The 21,996-nt window shown below is 45.6% G+C and overlaps 1 protein-coding gene across 4 annotated transcripts in view; it reads left to right on the top strand.

Moving 5' to 3' along the window:
- LOC139760800 (patched domain-containing protein 3-like) overlaps positions 1–21,996 on the top strand; it is a 97,810-nt gene that overhangs the window by 18,725 nt on the left and 57,089 nt on the right. The window contains exons 1-2 of one of the 4 annotated variants that reach the window (XM_071684413.1): positions 12,973–13,004; positions 20,153–20,562. The exons of 1 other annotated variant lie outside the window; for it this stretch is intronic. In XM_071684413.1, the coding sequence (XP_071540514.1) occupies positions 20,387–20,562 (176 nt within the window). In that variant the 5' untranslated portion in view covers positions 12,973–13,004; positions 20,153–20,386. Of the gene's footprint in view, positions 1–12,972; positions 13,005–20,118; positions 20,563–21,996 lie in introns of those variants that run through there. 2 more of the 4 variants (XM_071684412.1, XM_071684414.1) reach the window with 2 other exon arrangements.

Below are 21,996 nucleotides of genomic sequence, written 5' to 3'. Positions count from 1 at the left end.
GCCGTGGACACTAGTAAAGTGTAAACTGTTAACTGATTCATAAGATGGTGGGGAAGGGTTGAACCATGTCACCCGCCAGGATGGGGAAGAGCTTGCTAGCATGGTGGTTGCAAGACCTCGTGTGTATGTGAGAGAGAGAGAGAGAGAGAGAGAGAGAGAGAGAGAGAGAGAGAGAGAGAGAGAGAGAGAGAGAGATGGAAGAGATGTTTCCCATAGAAATCACGGGGTTGCCGACTGTTGCCTTATCATTCCTACTGTGTAATACGGCGTCCTGTTGTGTGTGTGTGTGTGTGTGTGTGTGTGTGTGTGTAGAGGGGGCGGGGGGGAAGGTGTGAAGTGAAATGCGACAGGTTTTGTGAGATGTGTTGCTGGTCGTAACGTGATGAGGTCATGACACGTACCTGGCGTGTTGACGAAGCTAGACACCAGTGGTGGGGGTCATTCCCACCAGGTTGAATGTAAAGGAAAAGCTTCGTGTGAATGTAACTTACTCAGTGAGTTCGTTATGAGTCTCGCGACCCATCGGGAACAAACTCACTTTTGTAAGTAGGCTCCGCCCCTGTTGAATAATGTCTCTCAACACTTTCGGAAGTGTGGTCACTGGTTTTATAAGTTCACTGACAGTGGCGTAAGTGCGCGAGTACTTGAAATGCTCTGTTGCTCCCCACAGCTTGTGAATATATAACCGCAAGAATTACCTTACATAAACGTGCGCGATTACATGCGAGGGCAAAACATTACGCTCTGTAATGCTAGCCCAGCCTGAGCCCCACGCTAGTCATGATTAGCCTGGTGGTCGAGCCGCCCCACTTACGTAAACTTCAGTTCCACTACCGGTGCACCGTGGGGTTTGGTTCGGCGACTGGCAGAACCGCTTACTCACACACTTCGGTCTCTCCAGGCAGTCATCATGTTTGGTCTGGTGAGGGGTGTCGGGTCGGGTGGAGATACGGAACACATGATCCTCGGTGTTCTTTGTATGAGTCCGTCAGGATCTCTTCAGTAGCCTTGGGCTGACGTGGAGTGAGGTGCACTCCTCCAGAAGTGTACAAAGTTACTCCTGTGATACGAATGTATGCTCACCATCTTGACGATCTTTTAAGAAAATATTGACCTGACATATTTTGTTGCCAAGGGCATCATCCATCCCATTCAAGTTAACTTCCTGTCCTTGTCGATACAATATTATTAGTTCATATGAATGTAACATATTCGTTGTAGGATACTGGCCGCGTCACTTCCTCATATTTTTCCAAAGCAGACTTCGGGAAATAGGAAGCTGAAGGTGAACCCCTTACAGAGAGGCGATAAAAATGATGATAAAAAAAAAACAGAGGAGGCAGCAAGTGACCCTGAACAATGCCACATCGACTGCGGGACACCGGAGGTGGAGGTGTCGCTAGACGTGGCCGTGTTGGCCGGACACTCACCCGTCATGGCTGTGAGGAGATGCGAGGTAGCTTGGCGGTGGCCGTGGTGGGCCATGACTCGGTCTGTATACTGGGGTCGAGAGGAAGAGAAGTGGCCACGCCTAGTATGATGACTACACGTAGTATGGTGGCCACACCTAGCATGGTGGCCACATGGTTGGCAAGCCCCCCAGGCCACACTCTGAGGGGCACCCACTTCTGACGTTACCTTGGCTCAGGTGGTGTCAGGAAATACTTTCTCCTTTCGTGTGAGCTTACACACTTACAAATATATATATAAGAAAATGTATATATACGTGTGTGTGTGTGTATGTGTGTGTGTGTGTGTGTGTGTGTGTGTGTGTGTACATTTGATGAGATGGCGTGGGAAATACTGGAGATTTTAGCCTAAATGTCAAGACATTCCGACGCGCAACTTGAATTTGCTGGCCGGCAGAGATGGTTGGCGACGCTGTGGAAGAAGGATAGTCATGACTCGCACAGGAAAAAGGAATAAAGTGCTCCTCGTCAGCCAGGTTGCTCAACTTGTAGCTGGAGGAGAATTACTGCAGAAAATAGTCGGGTTGACCAGACTCTCGCCAGGAAGGCATTTTTCGCGTTTGTGTGTGTGTGTGTAAGCCTGGCTGAGGTTGGCACTGAGGAGAGTCACCACATCCACCTCAGAGCGTAATGACAAGTGTTGAGGAGTGTCACATCCTCGTTCCCCACCACCTCCTCCTCCTCCTCCTCCTCCTCCTGACGCCAGAGATAACGTGCCGGTCGTCCCCTCCGTCACCACGGTGAGGTGAGGGTGACTCCATCAGTCATTACCTCACCTCCTCTCGTCCTCCCACACTCGACCACATTTCCTCAACCTCCCGTTGCGCACAGTGTTATCGGGCCGCTGGTGACGCCGTAACGGATGAGGTCAGCAATTTTCCTCACCTTGTCACTGCGACGGGAACCTTGACCCGCGTGACGGTGATGTCAGTTTGAGGTCAAAGGGTCAGGGTCATTAGTTCTGACATAAGTTTACAACACAAGCAGTGACCACGCTTCCGGGTACACCTTGACATTGGATGTACCTCGGTATATATATATATATATATATATATATATATATATATATATATATATATATATATATATATATAGAGAGAGAGAGAGAGAGAGAGAGAGAGAGAGAGAGAGAAGAGAGAGAGAGAGAGAGCGTCCTATTTAAGTCACTTCGTTGTGTATCATCTGGTATATTACTTTCCTATATCTCTTCTGATGATGTGATTATTACACGAAAGTGCACTTGGGAACTTATCGTGTTTCATTTCCCCGTGGACTTGTCGTAATATATATATATATATATATATATATATATATATATATATATATATATATATATATATATATATATATATATATATATGTATATATGTATATATATATATATGTATATATATATATATATATATATATATATATATATATATATATATATATATATATATATATATATATATATATATATACAGTTTTAAAAGAAAATGGCTTTTGATATTTCTCGGAGGGTAATAGATTTGCTTGGAAACCTCATCATCAGGAGTATTTATCATGTTGAATACGAATCTCGGGTTGAGATATTGTTTGGGGTTTAATTAAGACCAGTAATTGATGATCACATTTTCAGAAGATTGTGTCATTACTCGGTTTGTATTTATCGGGTGTCTGTTTGCCGAGGGAAGCACGATAAGACATTTTTCCAAGATTATTATGTTGTGTTGCAGTTCTGAGGAGTATAGAGGTTAGGTCGAGGAGTGGGAAGGTTGTGGCAACGACGCGGAGGAAAGTATTACCACATCCATCCGTGGATGTTGCCCTCCACTCCTTATATTCTTTTATGTGTGGCACAGGCGTGAGTCTCACGGCGGAAATTTTCGGTGTGTGGTAGTGTGCAGGTATTGTTCTCATGACCCGTATGACGAGGATGTGCCCCTCGTGTGTGGACGAGATACTGGCATGGATGACCTCACTCCAGGCGTTGGCCGTGTCGACGGTGTGTACAAGGCTGGCACTCTTGATCCCCCAGAGCCAGGCGGTGTCACTGCTACCTCCTCGACCTGACTGACCTTCCAGCACCAGACTGGTTTACTGGCCTGACCCAGAATGGTCGAGGATACCTCACTATCTTTCTCCCTCCCTCAGCCAACCCTTGCCTCAAGCGTGACCATGCACTGTTCCTAACACTTTGTGAGGGTGCCAGGGTGCGTGTACCACGTAGTACAGTGGTGGTGGTGGTGGTGGTGGCGCACAGTTCGAGATCAATAGGGATCACAGTGTGAGTGGGGAAGGAGGAGCTGTGGTGCCACCCGGAGACACGTGATGAACAAACTAGTTTTTGCGACGAGCTCTGTGGTGTGTTGGGGCAAAAGTTCCCTCCAGTTTCATCCCGAGGGGATTAAGACTCCCTCCCCTGGATTTTGGAGGCGTTTGAGGCACCTTAATGTTAACCGTAACTGCTTATCTCTGTGGTGGAGCACAGTAGAGCCATCACGCAGGTGCCTGGTACGCCAGCCAACTCTGGCAGAGGTGATGCGCCCAAGGTGTTCCTGCGGCCCAGACCAGACGCCCAGGCTCTCTACATCACCCGAGGTGTCGACCTGCCGGAATGGGAAATTAGGGTCAGAGGTCTATTACAGTCGTGTGTGTGTGCGTGTGTGTGTGTGTGTGTTGCAAGCTTTATGTAGGCACATCCCAAGCATCGTGCCCAGGTACCTGCCAGCCAAGCGCCTCACCGTCAGCAGGGGCGTGAGGCCGCAGCCCCGGGTGGCCGCCCGGACCGGTGAGGCCAAGCGTTAGGGAACGAGCGTGTAACAGTTCTCATTAGCCTGTGTAACGGTGACCAAGCGGCGATCACCAAGCAGTGTAGCGGTGACCAAGCGGCGTAACGGTGACCGCCAAGCAGTGTAGTGGTGATACCCTCTACGCTATCAGGTTTCCAGCCGTAATCTCGTCCTTCATCTTCGCTCCAAGCGAGGCGGTGTTTGTACGTCGCTGTAGTTCATAACCAGCTGTTGCTCGCGTGAATCTTGATTCTCCCAGCTTGATACCATCTGGCTCAACATGTCTCTACCATCTATGAATTTGCTTTTACGTATACGTATTTCGTTCCCATTTCTTCCAACTATGTATATCTCTTTGACTGTTTTTTTTTTTTTTTCTAAAGTCTTCCGCCATGAACCATTGTTCTCCCAGCATTAATGCTATGAAGTCCTCTATTCAGGGTTTGATTCTCCTCAAGATGATCCCGATGGAGTCGAGTCCTCTTCTTTTCCAGTCCTCGGCGATCTGAAAGAGACAAGTTGCCGATGGGCACGACCACCCCTCCAACACACTCGACCTCTTTTTTACCTTTTCTTTATTACCGTAAGAACTCTTCCACTGTTCATACACTCTTGCTATGCCCTTAGGCTCCTTCGACCACAATCTTATCTTCGTCACTCCCAGTTGAGGACGCCCACCCTCGAAACGCCGGGAGAGGTCAGTGGCCATCTCCATCAAGCTTCATTACAGACTTTCCATGGTACAAAGCACTGCTTCGCTGACGCCCTTCGCTCTTACGCCGATGATTCCTCTCTAAACATCTCGTACTCGCTTCCCGTCCCCACCACACTCTGGTACTTGATTTCTCTCTATATCTCTTCTCTTAATCCGGACCTGTGCTGCGTTTTTGATGTTGCTGCCCCTCTCTTTGTTCTACAGGTATTATTTCGGCCACATTTCTCCTGAGCTGACTGCGTGCGTCTCTACCACAAAGACCAGGACGAGTGTGGCATGATTATGGCTGCCGCTTCCCATAGTTTCTGTGTGGAGACCGGCCACAAGAGGATTGACCGTCATGAAACCTTTCCTCGAACAGCAAAGTTGTGGAATTTACCTCCATCTTTCGCCTCTCCCTATTCCTCAAACCTTTCTTAAAGAGTCGGGTTTACAAGGAATTCCGATCAATGTCCTCATTCTTTTTCTCGTGTTCTTTTCACCCGGGATGGCCGTAATCCGGTCGTGGTTTGCCCATTCCGCGTCGGTCACGATATAAAGAAGCGTAGTTGTGGTTACTGAGCACTGTTGTACGTGGTTGTGACCATCAGGCAGTGTAACGGTCATAAGGTTTGTGTATCATGTGTTCAGGGCTCCGCTGTGTGTCTGATTGTGGTGTGTGTTTCGTGCGTGGTGTCAAAACACCCATTACTGTCCTGGATTGGGTTCAGGAGTAGGGTGAGTGATGAGGTAAATGCATCTTGATAAGTGTTAGCATTACCGTCGTTTTGATGAACTGCCTTGACCTCGTCTCCTAAGACAGGGATAGTAAAGAATATATTGATATACCTCATCGACTTGTGTGCACTCACTCTCATAATGAGCATCTTTCAGATTATCGTACATAAACACAATCTGTGTTCCGTGCCTTCCTTTCTGACCAGCATGTCCCTAATTAGTCTCTCACACCTGGCGCAGCTGGACCCTACGTTCTTTTTTTTTTTAATGCCTATTACATCCTGTATCATCATATCTCTTTCCTCTGTTGTTCCGTATTGTGTACGTACGAGACACAGTAGTCCATCATTTGTTGAGAATTTCTCGCCATAGGAATGTTCACGACTTGCTCGGCATCCAGAAGCTGGACTGCAACAACTAGTACTACTACAACTGTTACCATATTCCCCTTCTCTTCCAACACCACCTCTCTGCCACCACTACCATCATCGTTACCACCATCTCCAGGGCTACGAATGTGATTAATGTCTACCATGGTCCACGAAGCATGAGGGAGACTATGTACAGAGGCCACGCCAGAACCACACTCCAGCTTTCCTCGTAAGACCAAGTCTATTGTTCTCGGCTGGGATGCTGGAGGCCCTTGCCTGCTGCTGCCCTCACGTCTGGAACGAAGAACAGGTGTCCACAGGTGTTGTGGTTGGCCGCTAGGGCGTCCTGAAGCAGCTGTAACGTCTCAGGTTGTGCATAATGGGAAGGTACCCGACCTGTCACACATGTCTCCCAGAAGGCCTTCGTATCCCCCCCACACGTCTCGTGTTCACAGGGCCCACAGTGTGTGCGTTTGTGTATCGGTGAGATGGGTGGCACAGGGGAGGTGTAAGGTGGAGGAGGGAGGCGGATTACCTCACCAGCACCGGCTGGAGGTGTGGTAGACGGTATGTGTTAATGGTGGTCTTTGTCTCCCTCCTCCTGGGCCTCCGTCGCTAGCCACAGCCCATGGCCGCTCTTGGGGCAGATGATTCATATATATTGAGTATGCTGGTGAGAACGCCTCCGTCACGCCATCACGACGACGCACCGTCGTTTTACTGGCCTGCCACTACCTGCCTCGAGATAAAACTGAGAGTGACCAGTGCCTTGGTTGTGAGTGACCCAGACTCTACAGCCAGGTAGTCAGTCATTACTTACTCTCTCCGAGCAGATAACCTCGTCATAGACCATTAAGCCTTCTCTTGTCTGGTGGTTTTTCCCCGTGTGCTGTCCTCCAGCAGATAACCACGTCACAGACTGTCAGGTCTTCTGTTATCTGTCCTTTCCTTGTACTGTCCCAGACAGATGGCCTTTCCATAGATTGTCATAGGTCCCATGTAACCTTCGGCCACACTTTATCTTCTACATCAAGTGGGGGTTCGTCCTCTGGTCAGGTGGAAAGGAAGCAGGACTGGCCTTCAACCTGGTATCTACAGTACGACCTCTGTGTAGTTGATGAATACGGCGATGTTTCAAGTGTACTCTGGGGGTCTGAGCCCGCGAAAACCGACTGCCTTCAGAGTGTAACTCCTGAAGATACTCGAGATATGGTTCAATTCAGGTGTATGTGTTCGTGTATGTGGGACTGGATGCATGTGTAGGGGGTTGTCGCGCGGTCTTCCCTCTTCTCCTCTTCTCCCACAACCGGTGGTCTGTGTTTCATCAGTAGACATCAGCAATTAACTTAAAAACCATTTGGTAGAGTCGAGCGGTCTGTGCAACACGGCGGCCACGCCAGTGTTGCACCTTACAGCCGAGTCTTACGTTGTGCAATGACCAGCTCGCTTGCAACACCCGTTCGCAGACCTACTTCATTCACTTCTGTGTTCGTAGACTTCACGTCGCCGTGTCTCTGGCTGGTTCAGGGAGCTTTACAGTCTCTCACGGTACAGCTGTTCCTCTCTGTGTGGTTATAAAAGGGTATAGATGGAGCTGTGTCCGAGGATGGACCCCTGCTGGGATACGACAGTACTAACTGTCTGTCTACCATGCGAGAGTAGGCTGGCAACACGGGCCTTCCTCCCACCACTTTCCCAGGCAGTCTCCTCACCATCACTCCTTCCACCACAGCCTAGATCTTCACCATCAGTGCCTCTAACAGATTTTTTTTGGTCCCCATCATCAAACAAACAGACCTTTCCTTATGTACTCTGACCGCTTCATATGCCCTGGTTCAGCCCAAGGACGGCACGTCGGCCCCTGTATACCACATCGCTCAAGTTTGGTTTCTCAAAGCATCGTCACCCCATCTCCGATGTTATCCATGGTGTCCCCCCATAGTTCCCTTCCCATATGTATATATATATATATATATATATATATATATATATATATATATATATATATATATATATATATATATATATATGTGTGGATGGATAGATAGATAGATAGATTGAGAGATAGATATCGTCTTCATCCCTAGATATGAAAGCATATAGGCCACTGAGAGAGCATTTCGCAAGACTACATCTGCTTAAGTGTGTGGTCAACGCGCGCTACGGCAGTAGGCAGACTGCGCCGCGTCTTACGCACGTGCGCAATACTGTCTTGCCGGAGCAACCATCGAAATTCGTGTAATTACACTTAATTAGGCGTTGAACTGACCGCGAGAGCTTTTACCTGTTCATCTTTCTAAACAAGAACTGTTGAACATCTGGGCCGTTCTGACACGCGCAGTGTTGTCGTCATCTTCTTATACTCATTATTGAAATTATATATATATATATATATATATATATATATATATATATATATATATACATATATATATATATATATATGTATATATATATATATATATGTGTGTGTGTGTGTGTGTGTGTGTATGTGTGTGTGTGTGTGTGTGTTAATGATGACCTTTCTATAGATTACAGGAGAGTTTTCAGCACTTGTGAAGTCCCGTCTCTTAATTTTTGCTCCCTCAAGAAGACCTTTAAATGTTTGGAAGCTGCTGGTGTTGACAGTAGTCTCCTTGCTTAGACCATTATTGCTTCTAATCCTGGCCTCTGGTAACTCTGTTGCTGCACCTCGTGAAGATCTCTTTACAGTCAGCGTCATCCAGTCGATTTAGGAACTTAAACGCTGTTACCAGGTCGCCCCTTCTCTCTTCTCTCACCCATGGTGGACGGCTGTGTCGCCCCGAGTCTCTCACTGTGGCTCAGCTGTCTTAATTCAGGTTGAAGGTTTTGGTCGCTCTTCTCTGGACTGTTTCAAGTCTCAACTTTGTGCTTCAGTAGATTCAGTGACTCGAGCTTAGAGAGAGAGACGTACCCCATCTTCGGTCTAATACATGTTGTTAATAGCTCACCAAACATTTCCTTACCCAGGTGCTCGACTTCATGTTTGATGTATGCCAAACGAAGTTTACGTCTTTCACAGTTATCTGATATGTAGGTCTGGGTAATATTACATACAGTGTTGACCCCTTGATCTCTCTCACACCTCCGTCTGTCCTGTAGATTGCTTCCTACTGCTTGGTATCCACAGTGAGGCCTTCCTTCGCTGAATCCTGTCCTTCCAGTTAGACTGAGTCTCCTCACCCATTTATCAGACCGGCTTTGGAGTTTGTCCAGGTCCCCCTTGTATGCTTTTCCGTTTCAGTCGTTCTCATTCCCCTGTTCCTCTCATGACCTCGGCATCATCAGCATTGTAGCTGATGATGGCGTAACTCTTTAACTACCCCCCGTCGCTGGTTCCTGGTAACTTGGCCATCTGGACGTACCTGCGGTACTCCACAGTCGCAGACATCCAGTGGTACCCCAGTCACAACCTGTCGACGGTGTACCACACTCACACAGACAGCCATCCTGGTTTACCAGTCGCGTGAAGACATTGGATTGTGGTCATCTTCACGAAGCACCGAAGCTATGTCACTGGGACGCTCCAGGACCGGTCATGGTTTATCGTGCCCTCCAGACCTTCACAGCAAGAAGAGAGAGATCGATTTAGGAAGTAATAACTCAAGTGACAAAAAAAAAAAAAAAGGAATGGTACTTCACACAGCGTAATCCAGTGGCCGTCATTCGTGAACGGCCAAGTTTGGCGGCACTGCGTTTTCTTCTTTCTATGGTCATTCGTCCGAGCAACGTTAAACAGTGAGTGGAGAGATCCGCAGGTGATGAATAGAAGAAAGTCCTCTCCGCTCATGGCTTATTCATTGTTCCCTCCTTACCTGGAGTGTGTCTGGCTGCCGCTGTGCGCAAACCTGCGTGCTTTTGTTTACCACCGCTCGCTCGCCTGACACCCTCGGGTGTATCTGAACAATACAACTTTATCACACCTGACAACAACATCGAGGAGCCATTCTCGAACACACACCCTCACACTCACTCCATTTTTAACCCGTCGCTTGACCTCCTTACTTACCCACGTATACCCAAAGTATTCATTAGTCTGTGTTGTCATTCCTTCAGAACCTTCGGATGTATTGAGTGTCTCAGACGAGGAAGGAAGGGTCTTATAGTTTAAAGTCTTTCATTCTTGTATCTCTTATTATTATTCTCCTCTTCGTCACCCACCGTTCCATAGGGCTGAGGGTGTCTGTATCTTTTTTATGAATTGAAATCGGGGGAAGAGCAAAGGAGAGTACCTAGTATTATTAAAAGAAAACGGGTTAAGGGGAGGGTTTGAGTCCTTGTTGTTGGGGGGGGGGGGGTGACAGAAAATGAGTATCTTGTAAACAGAAAACGGAGGAGGGCTCATCATTGGTGTCGGGCGTAGAAAAACAACCAATATGCACAATTTTCTGTTTACCGTATTTCGCTGTCAGTTGTTTCCTGGTGTGTATTTCACTGCGTAACTTTTTTTTTTGTTATTTATTTTCGCTGGAAATTGTATGATAAATCCTGCCAACAGTCGTGGAGTTGTAGTATCGCATGGCGACCCCTGGTAACTCACAGGCCAGGGACATTTTTATTCTTTTTTTTTTTCATATAACCTAAGAATCTACGATACCAAGGCCACAGTGACTACAAGCGTCCACTTAGACAGGACGAGACACACCACTTCATCTTTTTCCTATGTCTATCCTCCTCGAATTAAATAGATGATTTACTACATACTCTCATCGTAAGGTAAAGTCGGACGTGGCTGAGACATTTCTATATGATCTGAGACTTATTGTTCTTCGTTCAGTATCGATTCAACACCGGGTCCCATTTTTTCGTAGGGGCTATATTTAGCTTCAAGGATGCCCCTCCAACCAGTAGCAGGGAAGTGATGGACTCTTGGAGGGAGCAGGTTCTCGACGAGAATGGATTCCTGTTCGTCCGTTGTGTTACAACCTTGCCGGAGGTAACGGAATTTTTAATGTAACCAAATGCAGGCTGAGTCCGGTAGCACCTACTGCCTCTGATTTTATGTGTGTGTGTGTGTGTGTGTGTGTGTGTGTGTGTGTGTGTGTGTTATCGGGAGTGTGTAGTCCCGTCTCTTTACCTTATGTATATATTTACCGTCTTTACTCTTGTATGTACGCACACACAAACGCGCACACACACACACACACACACACACACACACACACACACACACACACACACACAAACCCGTTTAAACCAGGAACACATTTATCAACCAGTCCCGAAGGAGAGATGAACAGTTGGGTTGGGTGTGGGCTGACTGCCGTGCCCAGGTTTCGAATGCATGCAGTTCCTTCCCTGGTTGGTTCTTTGCCGCCCCATGGTCAGCAACGCTAATCAATACACCGCGAAGGCCCATGCGTGTGTTTGTGTTGTGGGGAGCTTGAATATATATATATATATATATATATATATATATATATATATATATATATATATATATATATATATATATATATATTGTGAATTTGTGTATCTTTGTAAGGCCTGACAAACATCACAATAGCGGTACAGATACCAACATGGGAATGGGAGGGGGTGTTAACTTTATGATCACCCCCACTCATCTCCCCCCACCCTCAGGCAGCATGTGAAAACTATGGTTGGTACTTGAGGGAGAGGAGGTGCAGCATGCAAGCGCGAGCAGTGTTGGACACGTCACAGCGCGTATCCTTTGCACTGACGTCAGCATGTACTTAATGAGCCGCCTAGCGACTTGCTAGAGCCATCTTTAGTGGACTTCGTTGCTTATCCTAGCCATATATAGTTTGTTTTACGATCGCCCGACATGTATGTTGTATATCTATAAAGATTGCAGTAAATGGGAGCCTATTCGTATATTTTTGAGGTACGATGCTTGTGCGAAAACGCATATCAGGAGTCATGTATTTGCTTGCTCTTCCTATAATGATCCTTGGCATATGTCGATCATGCCCAACCCAGCTTAAAAGTCAGTCAATCGGGTTTGGTCAGCAGCGACCCCTGCGTGACCGTACGTTACCTGGAACGTTGCATTGCTCTAAATATATATGTAACCGTGAGGTCAGTGGACAGGATTAGTGCGTCGTGATCGAGCGTTGGCCCGGATATCCGGTCATAGCACTCGTTAAACATAGCAGAAAGGAGAACAGAGAGTTTGTGCTTCTTCCTTCGCGCATACAACATACTTGAAGGAAACACTGCAGAAGGAATGCCCTTCTCGTGCGTCGACTGGCCTAGTTTTCGTCAGACGTGAACTACGATTTTTAAGTAAATAAACTTATCGGTTCCGAAGTCTTACGTTCGTGTTTGCAAGTAATGAAAATGCTGAAGAGTTGTCTCAAGATTCGTACGGAAAATGCGAACACTTGATGTTCAGCACAAAATTTGTAGTGTAGCGGAGTGTGAAGCGCTAGGCAGGGATGAGAAGTTATCGTACCGAGAACACTTGTGTCTGTACTGAGTGGTATCGCTCGTGTGTGAGGTTTCCAAAGAGAAGATATTGGTTATACATATATGTGAACTGTATTTAGACACCTGAGTTTGTGTTGAATTAAGACGATACTTTCTTTCACTAGAAGGTAATTCATGGGAAAGTAACCGGAGCCTCTATGAAGTTCGATGTTTGTTGACAACGCAAAAAAAGAGTGCATAATATGCCTCGCCAGCAACTCTGTATAGATTTCACCTGTTGCATGACATGCCATTGCATATTGTGTATTTACAAACTAGGCAATGCTTAGAAAAGTCGAACACTTGTACTATTTTACTATGAATTAGTTGATTAACATGTTAGTTAGCAGACCTTTCACAATTTTGAAGAACATCAGCCCGAATTCCTCGCGCCGTTGTTGCGCTTTGGTAAGAAACCTAGCTGGCATGCCGTGGGGGTCCTGTAAATCGGCTCCCGCCTGAGTTTTTGAGTTAGTCGAGGTCCAGCAGTGCAACAGTGAACCATGTAAGTGGCTTGAGCTGTGGTGCCGGCGTGTTAGTGTGATCATGTGACTCTTGCCATGGGTGACTCCACTTACAGAGAAAGATCTAATCTCGGCGCTTAGTTGACTTTTACGTCATTTAGCTCTTATAGTGCAAGAACAGTCTTGCTTATTGGCAAGAAATTAATATATATATATATATATATATATATATATATATATATATATATATATATATATATATATATATATATATATATTGCATATTCTGAGACGTGATGTAATACACAGAAGCAAGATAGGTTTACGTTATGGAATATAATGCCGTTACTAGATCGAGGTTGAGGTTGTGTGGATGACAGCTATGCCTGTGTCTGGCCAACGTGGTGACGAAATTTAGAGAAGAAAAGAGTTCGGTGCGTGGGGTCCTCTATGTACCCTCGCGGTTAATTGTCATTTATCATTCATGAGGGAGAACAGCAGAGACTTTGCCCCAAAATGAAAGTCGAGCAGTTTTACGAAGTGAATGTAAAGCCACTGGATTATAAGTGCGTAGGTTAGGTTCTTTCTGTTGGCTGTGTGCCAAATGACATAAAAGTTCATGGTAAACGGCTTCAGATACCTTCTCTGGACTCTTGATAAGTATGTGCCATGTATTTCAGCCCTACAGATAGAGTGTTCAGAGGCGAGATATCAACTGTTGGTTGGAGTATATGGCATGTTGATTGTGACACTGTTCGATGCTTACCCTTAACATGTACTTAAGCGTCTCAGACGCACTTTAGAGAAGAGCCTTTAGTATTTGTGTTAAGTCTGTGGTGGGACTCGACCCACTAGCGATGTGGGTGAACATGTGGCTTAAACAGCCGTGTTCGTCCACCACTGCAGATGCCACCAGTCAGGTTCACGTGTTGCTGGTGGAGACACGCCTTGCCTCCTCCGTCGCGCGGTTGATCAACACACAGCTACAGTACCCACACCACACCACATACACCAGCACCCACACCACACCACATACACCAGCACCCACACCACGCCACATACACCAGCACACACACCACACCACATACACCAGCACCCACACCACACCACATACACCAGCACCCACACCACACCACATACACCAGCACCCACACCACACCACATACACCAGCACCCACACCGCACCACATACACCAGCACCCACACCACACCATATACAACTGTTGATTGATTCAAGAAGTCATGTACCTATTACAAACGTGACGAAAATGAAATGGTACACTGAATATTCAGTCATTATGATTCTTGTCCACTTGTGAATATTTCACTGTTTATGTAATTTTCACTCTGCATCGATAAGAAAATTGAAAATTTTGATTAGCAGGTTGTTAACTTTTTACATATATTACTTATTCATTTGCATTACTTAATGCTAATCGTTTCGCTTGTCATCCGACCAGACTTGGATGGACGACTTTCCTAGATGATCTATGACACTTCTGCCGAACAAATCTTACTGTGTTAACTTTATGTTCACACATACACCTTCGCTTTTCACTTCCCTCGTGACCCTGGCATCATCCACGAACCTATTCAGGCAGGAGTCCAGCCCCTCTGGCAAGATCAAGCGAGGCGCCACTGGTGACCTTAACTCATTTTCGTGAAGGTGCCTTTGACATGTTTCCTTTGTTGCCTTCACAAAGATAATATTCAGTCGATCCACGTACTATCCCCCCTCACTCCAGCCTGATTCGGTTTCGTTACCAACCTGTGTAGTTAAGTTGCAGACGTTTCATTGCCGTCCAGATGTACACGTGTATACAAGCTCACTCACTCATAGAAATCTCAGAGTTTCGTTACACATAATGTCCTCTACCTGAAAGCTTTATATATAGTCATTTATGTGCTTCATGATGATCTTTTCCAACAGTTTATAGTGCATGTTCCATCAGGGAGACCCGTCCGTAGTTTAGCACATTCCCCATTTTCCGTTCTTACCGACAGCTATAAAAATGTTTGCCCTTTAACATTCCCTTGGCATTCTACCTTTCCCCAGCGCGTCTTGAACAACACTTCAGGTTTGTTTTGTTTTTTTCGAGTGTATCGGACATATCTTAAGCACATATGGAGAAATTTCAGTAAAGAAAAGGGAACCTTTTATTAGTCAAGACCCCTCATTATTTTGTTGTTCATGTCATTTCTAGATATTTCAGTACTTTGCAAGACCTCCAGTTAACTCTAAACTAATGAGGATGGGACGCAGCGAGAGAAGGCTTCCATATGCTTATTATCTTGCAGGATATACGCTTCAGGATTAAGTATGTGAGAGGGACTTAGGCGTAGACATAGTCCATAATCTGAGACTGGGAGAATAGTAAAGGAAACAAACTGTTTGTTGTGAAATTTAAGATTCAAAGTACGTGGGCAAAGAAGTAGTCTTCAAAGTCTCGTCCTTTATTAGGCCAGAACTGGGGCATGATTCTCAAGTTTGGTGAGAGCGTTTTGAAACACTAGGAACAGTAGAGAAGGTCCAGAGATCAACAAGGTGGTACTAGAATTAGGAAGACTGAGTTACGGGGAAAGGTTGAATACCTTATTTATTTTACAATGAAAGAGAGAATAGTAAGGCGTGAGATGATCAAACCAGAGACCAGTTCTTCGGAAGATGCAAGGGATAGATCAGCCAGAGGCCATAATATGAAAATAAGCGACAAACGTGTTAGAAAAAAACCTACGGTAGACTGTCACTTGTCTTTTGGGTGATGTCTTTGTACAATTTGTTGGTGAGGACTTTGTCCCGGTGTAGCAGGCAGGGTTGGTGCGTTGGGTCAGAAGATCCTCGCATATACTTGTGCGTGGCGACTGCTCTTGGGTAATTCGCCATCGTGGGTAGTCCACCTTCGGAGCCGTTAGTCAGGTGCTGCACATTCTTTCCTACCTGGCTTGCTGTGATCTTCCACCTCCCGATCTCGCGGCTAACGCCATGGGGTCGGTCCTCATGCCAAAGCTGTACACACACAGGAGCTAGGGAGACGCCATCCTAATAAATTCTTCTGGCCGTAGGTAGGACGACTTCGGCGGTGTAGGTGGGTGGGTGGTGTTCCTGGTCCTGCCCATCTGGAGCCTCGACTGTGGCTCGGTTTGCACAGCAGCTGCTGTAACAGAGACTGAAGATCTTCACGGGTCATGATCACCACTGGTGTTGCCTCCTCCCCTGCTCTCTGCTGCTGCGGTGTGTTTGGTGTGAGATGTGGCTTCCAACTCCCAGCACAACTGTGGGTTGTAGCGTTCTGGGACACGGAGGAGTCTATCCGGTCGTCCCAGGTCTCTGTGCTTGCGTGCTTCCCGATAAGTCAGCTGCTGGCGCTGATTATGATACTTAGCGGACATGACGTGACAACAGGAACGAGCACTTAAGGGTTTGGTGTTGGGTCAGCTAAGCTTAGGAGTTGAGTGTGAACGTGCGGGGGAAGGTTCTGAACATGTGAGCAGCTTGCACGTCAGCTCTGGGTACAAACTTTCACCACGTTTCTTGCACCACAGCGGCTACAGACCTCTCAAGATCCAGGCTTCCTGTTCGTTCAGTTTTAGTGAATTATATAGAACAGTCTGTTGACGTAGAGTTTCTCTTCGCGTCCATCCCGTACTCCATAGTTTTCCTTGGGGCGCCTGAGGCTTCCAGATGGGTCGAGGGGGAGTGGGCATCGACGCTAGCCAGACCAACAGCTTAGAGTGAGCTCCTGAGCTGGAAGTGCGTGTTGAGGTACCTCAAACATCTGTGTCATTTCATGTAGTTCGGATGGTGAACGTTACTCGAGAACATCTGACAGCGTCATTACACGCGACTTTGTTAAGGTGTAGGATTAACTGGATGTGCTGAAGAAGCAGTGAACATAAAAGTCATTCTGGCCACACACACACACACCACACCACATCACACCACACCACACCACACCACATCACATCTGCAGATACGCGTGAACACTATAGACAGTTTTCAACTTACTGGGAAACACGTGCCAGTCGTTCCCAAAGGATTGCGTCCCTTGCCTTTGCGATGCTGCTGGGCGCACCACACGAGGCGGGTTTCTTTGTGTCGCGCCACCAGGGGAGATGTCTTGATAACCAGTTCTCTGACAAATCCCTGAGTTGTGAACGTGTGTCATTGACAAAAAAGGGGGCAAAAATGATGACGACCAAAATAACTGACGAGCAAAAATAGTGACGAAAAAAAAAAATATTGGGAGGAAAAAGAAATACGTTCACATCAATACAAACAGGGAGTAGGTAAAGCCTTGACGAGCAAAGTTGATTATGAATAATGATGATGAATTCAGTAAGAAGAACCTGTTAGTATACTTTAGTAACGCAGACATTGGCAAGTGAAGCAGTGACGAGTCGATTTTCTGGCGGGAAAAAGGAATTGACGAGCAGAGCTAATGAACAGATAAGTTATGTGACGATTTTTTTTTATCACGAAAAATGAACGACAGCGTAACAAAGACAACGGAAGTGACACTGATAAGCATTAGCACTGCGAACAAGAACAGTGTTTAGCATTATCTGTGACGAGCAAAAACATTGACAAGCAATAGCAATGATAAGCAAAGACTTTGTTAAGCAATACCAGTGACGAACAAGGACTGATACGCAGTAGAACTTAATAACAAAAGACAGCGATAAGTAATAACAGCAACCAACAAGGAGTGTGATAGATAATGACCGACGAACAAGTACAATGATAAACAATAGCAATAACGAATAAGGAGTTATAACAAATAACAGTGACAGACAGGAACAGTGATAAGCAATGACAGTGACGATTAAGGACTGATAAAGCAATATCAGTGACGATCAAGGATCGTGATAAGACATTAATGGACAATAGCAGTGATTAGCAAAGACACTGATAACAGTGACGATAGCAGGGAGTAATAGGCAATAGCAGTGACAAGCAGATATTAAGTAATAGTAGTGACGAATAGACAGTGATAAGCAACAACAGTGACAAGCAAAGACATTGGTGAGCAAGAACATTGACGAACGATGTGGTTAGCTGTAACTGAAAAACAAAGACAGTGATAAGCAAAAACTGACAAACACAGTGAACACCGAAGGTAGTGCTAAGCTAAGGATGATAACACATGTGTAACAGTGAAAAGCAAAGGGTTGAATTGATACTGAACTTCAAACACACCCCATGATGCAGTGACCAGCAGCACACAGCTTGTACAATTACCTGCACAGCACTGATCATGATGCAGTGACCAGCAGCACACAGCTTGTACAACTAACTGCACAGCACTGATCATGATGCAGTGACCGGTAGCCTTGACTTGTGGTCGTGCACTAACCTTCGTCTTTGGACTGCCAGGTTCTAGCATGATTAAGACACCACCATAGCCTTGCGGCATGTGTCAATATGCCATGGATTTAGAAATTCCAAAACTTAGAAATATTTTCATAAATCATTTTCGTAACTAGAAAGTCATGCATACATGACTTGCTAATATTATATATATATATATATATATATATATATATATATATATATATATATATATATATATATATATATATATATATATATATATGCTATTCGCCATTTCCCGCGTTAGTGAGGTAGCTTTAAGAACAGAGGACTGGGCCTTTGGGGGAATATCCTCACTTGGTCCGCTTCTCTGTTCCTTCTTTTGGAAAATTAAAAACGAAAGGGGAGGATTTCCAGCCCCCGCTCCCTCCCTTTTAGTCGCCTTCTACGACACGCAGGTAACATATGGGAAGTATTCTTCTCCCCTATCCCCAGGGATTATATATATTTATATATATATATATATATATATATATATATATATATTTTTGTGTCGTTTTGGGTAGCCTTGTTACTGTATTCATATTTTGAGAAGTGGTTTAAGGATGAAGGAGGGGGAAAGATTTCATTTCAGTATCCCTTCTTTACAGACACGCTCTATAGTTTACCTATCACTTTCCATGAGGGTTTTTCCAGGCTTGTCAGAGGTTAATGAACAGTATTGCTTGATGTACAGTCATTTTGTCAAGTTTGGTGACCTTGACAACTCGCTGTTTGAGGGTGTCGGGTCGGTGGTGGAGAGAGTATCGTACTGAGCCGGGCAGCGCAGTATAGGGGTATGCACGGTTTGACGATGCAAGAGCGTTGTTCGTGGGTCCGGTCTGAAACTACAGTCACTGCATATAATTGATAGGAAATAATTCAAAGAATCGCTCTGTCAGAGGTGGACAGACGTTTACAGTACAGGAGGGGACGAATATTACCGTATGTCCGCAAAACATCCAAAGAAGAAATCTTTGTTGTGTAAAATAAGTGGATTTCCTTTTTCGAACTCTATGTTCCCCTTCTCTTGAGCATGATGTACAACGTTGTTTCTGACTTCATTAGATTTCACGATCTTGTTTAGTTTCGGTTTGACATTGACGTTTAGGAGTCAAGCTTCACAACACGTCTTAACGTATGATGTATCCTGTGAATGCTTGCCGATCGGCAGATGCCTTGAATTCTGATGACGCTTACCAAGGTCAGTCCTTGTCTCCTCTGATTGATAATGATTAGAACTGGAAACTAAGTGCGCTGCATATACTTAGAAATAGGCAGGGGCATGAGAAGTAATTCTTCGGGAATGATATTTCCCCACGTGAATTCATTTGTAAGTATCAGAGACTTAAGGGAGTAGGAACGGCCGTACGAACGCAGCAAAGGGATATCGGCGACGCCGCTGACAAGACTGGTGCACCACAGAGGGTGGTCATCCGTGACACATTTAATTGAAAATGTTATTATTAAATGTTTTTTTTTTTCCACCAGTAACGATGCCCTTGAATTTCTCATTGGGGGTGGGGGGGGGGGGGGAATTCATGAAAACGCGGTCTCATCAGACCCGACCATCGTCGCTCTCCCCGTGTAGATGTATATAGACACTGGGGATTGCATAAAAAGGTTAATAGCCAGTAACGGAAGTTCTAGTACTAGTCGTGTGTTCTTGATGCTCGTCAACGTATCGCTGCGTCAGCCAGGCTTCCCACACACCTCGCCTGAACGCTAGAACCTCAACTCTAGCAACCTGTGATATCAACAGATGCATATTTGTAGGTTATTTGATGAAATTCTTTTCCATAAAGTTCGAATGAAATTGAAATGTCACTGTGTCTAAAGGGTTTGCGGTAATAAACTGTGAATAACTTGTCGAGAGCAAAAGAAAACACATACAAGCTTAAATAATCGAGAAGAATGTGTGGTCTTGTTGAGGGGAACAAGACCTGTGAAGACTGACGTGACCTGTTTGTGTAGCTGTGCAAGGCGCCTCTGTAAGTACCTGGGCCGCTCATAGTACGCATCATTGACCTACGACCGCGTCAGGTCAACGCTGTAAGATAACAAACAGACATCATGGAGAACGGCAGAGCCGCCCAGAAGAACGGGACTTCCCTTCAGACCGGTGCGGTGGCATCGACGGGCACCATGAGGAATGGAACAAGCACTCACGCTGGGGAGGTCATGCCCGACACAGTCGTCAAGGAGGAGCCGCGCCACCGTTTCAGTAGCCACCCGGGAGGACGCTACTGGTAAGTTACTCCAACCCTTTCACACAATGCCGTGCAACGCGACTCTCTCTCTCTCTCTCTCTCTCTCTCTCTCTCTCTCTCTCTCTCTCTCTCTCTCTCTCTCTCTCTCTCTCTCTCTCTCTCTCTCTCTCTCTCCTTCACCGCACCTCTCGCTGCCACACACTCAACTAAAGCGTATCGTGAGGGGCACACACTTAAGTGCTACGGCCATCCGTCACTCTCTCTATTACCTCCTACCACCTGTCTCACTGCTACTCCCTCAAACACCTACCATGCCATCCGTGCTTCCAGTAGCACCTCTTACTCCCTCAGACACCTACCACCATGCCTTCCGTGCTCCCAGTAGCACCTCTCGTCTGTGTCTTCATGTGTACCGACTCTGCTAGTATAATATTGCAGTTATTTACACTTCTCATTGTTTGGGCATTCGGCCATATATATACACCGCCCCGCCTCCACGGCCTGCGACGCTGCCACTGCCACAGAAAACCCTCCCACTTTTGTACATGTCCCGGGTAGAACCTATGCGGTGCTGGAAGTGCCGGACATGGCGCAAACTTTTTGAAGCCTGCCTAATAAGAAGGGCGGAAGCGTCGGCCAGCCCTCAGTGAGTACCCACCTAAGTAGGTAAATGACATATTTTTCTGTGGGACTTTCACTTGAGGAGCTAAACCACAGGCTGTGATTTAGGTTAAATTGGTTAGTGTGACCGCTTCCACCTCACGTTCCCGTCTTTTCAAAGAATCTTCCAACTTCCGCCTTTTTATTTTTATTTTTTTTTTTTGGCAACATGTTAAAGGGCTTGTTATTTTGCTTTCACATTATCTGTGGCATAATATTATTAACTTACAGACTTTGTAGATCGTCAGAATTCCTTTGGACGTAACGTCATTTTTCCTAGCTGTAGCGTCTCCCACTATTAGAGGGAAACTACCGCGGCGTTTTTGGGAGTGGAAAAGAAGTTTTTGTGGAAATGTATATGATTATAACCTTCTTCAGTAGAGTCAACTGATCTACAAGCGGATTAGAGGAGTACATACTTTCAACTCTCTCTTATGTAGCCAGTGTCGTCTGGTATCAAATTGACATGGAAGATGTGATAAAACGAAATTTTAAGCTTTTGTAAATACAGTATGGTAATATTAACGAAATAGTATGGTGTTACGCCGATATCTTTCAAGTTTAGAGCCATTAACTCGTTGGGACTGTCCATCAGATATATATAGATATATCAGATATATATATATATATATATATATATATATATATATATATATATATATATATATATATATATGTGTGTGTGTGTGTGTGTGTGTGTGTGTGTTTATGTATGTATGTTTATTGTGTGAGTTATGTATCAAAGCGGAAGAGAACCAGAAACGTGAAATCAATTTCCAGGAGAACGTTCAACCCAAAACCAGTCCGTTAGTG

This window comes from Panulirus ornatus, chromosome 38 (assembly GCF_036320965.1).
Source record: "Panulirus ornatus isolate Po-2019 chromosome 38, ASM3632096v1, whole genome shotgun sequence".
NCBI lineage: Eukaryota > Metazoa > Arthropoda > Malacostraca > Decapoda > Palinuridae > Panulirus > Panulirus ornatus.
This window is presented reverse-complemented; position numbering and strand designations above follow the sequence as displayed.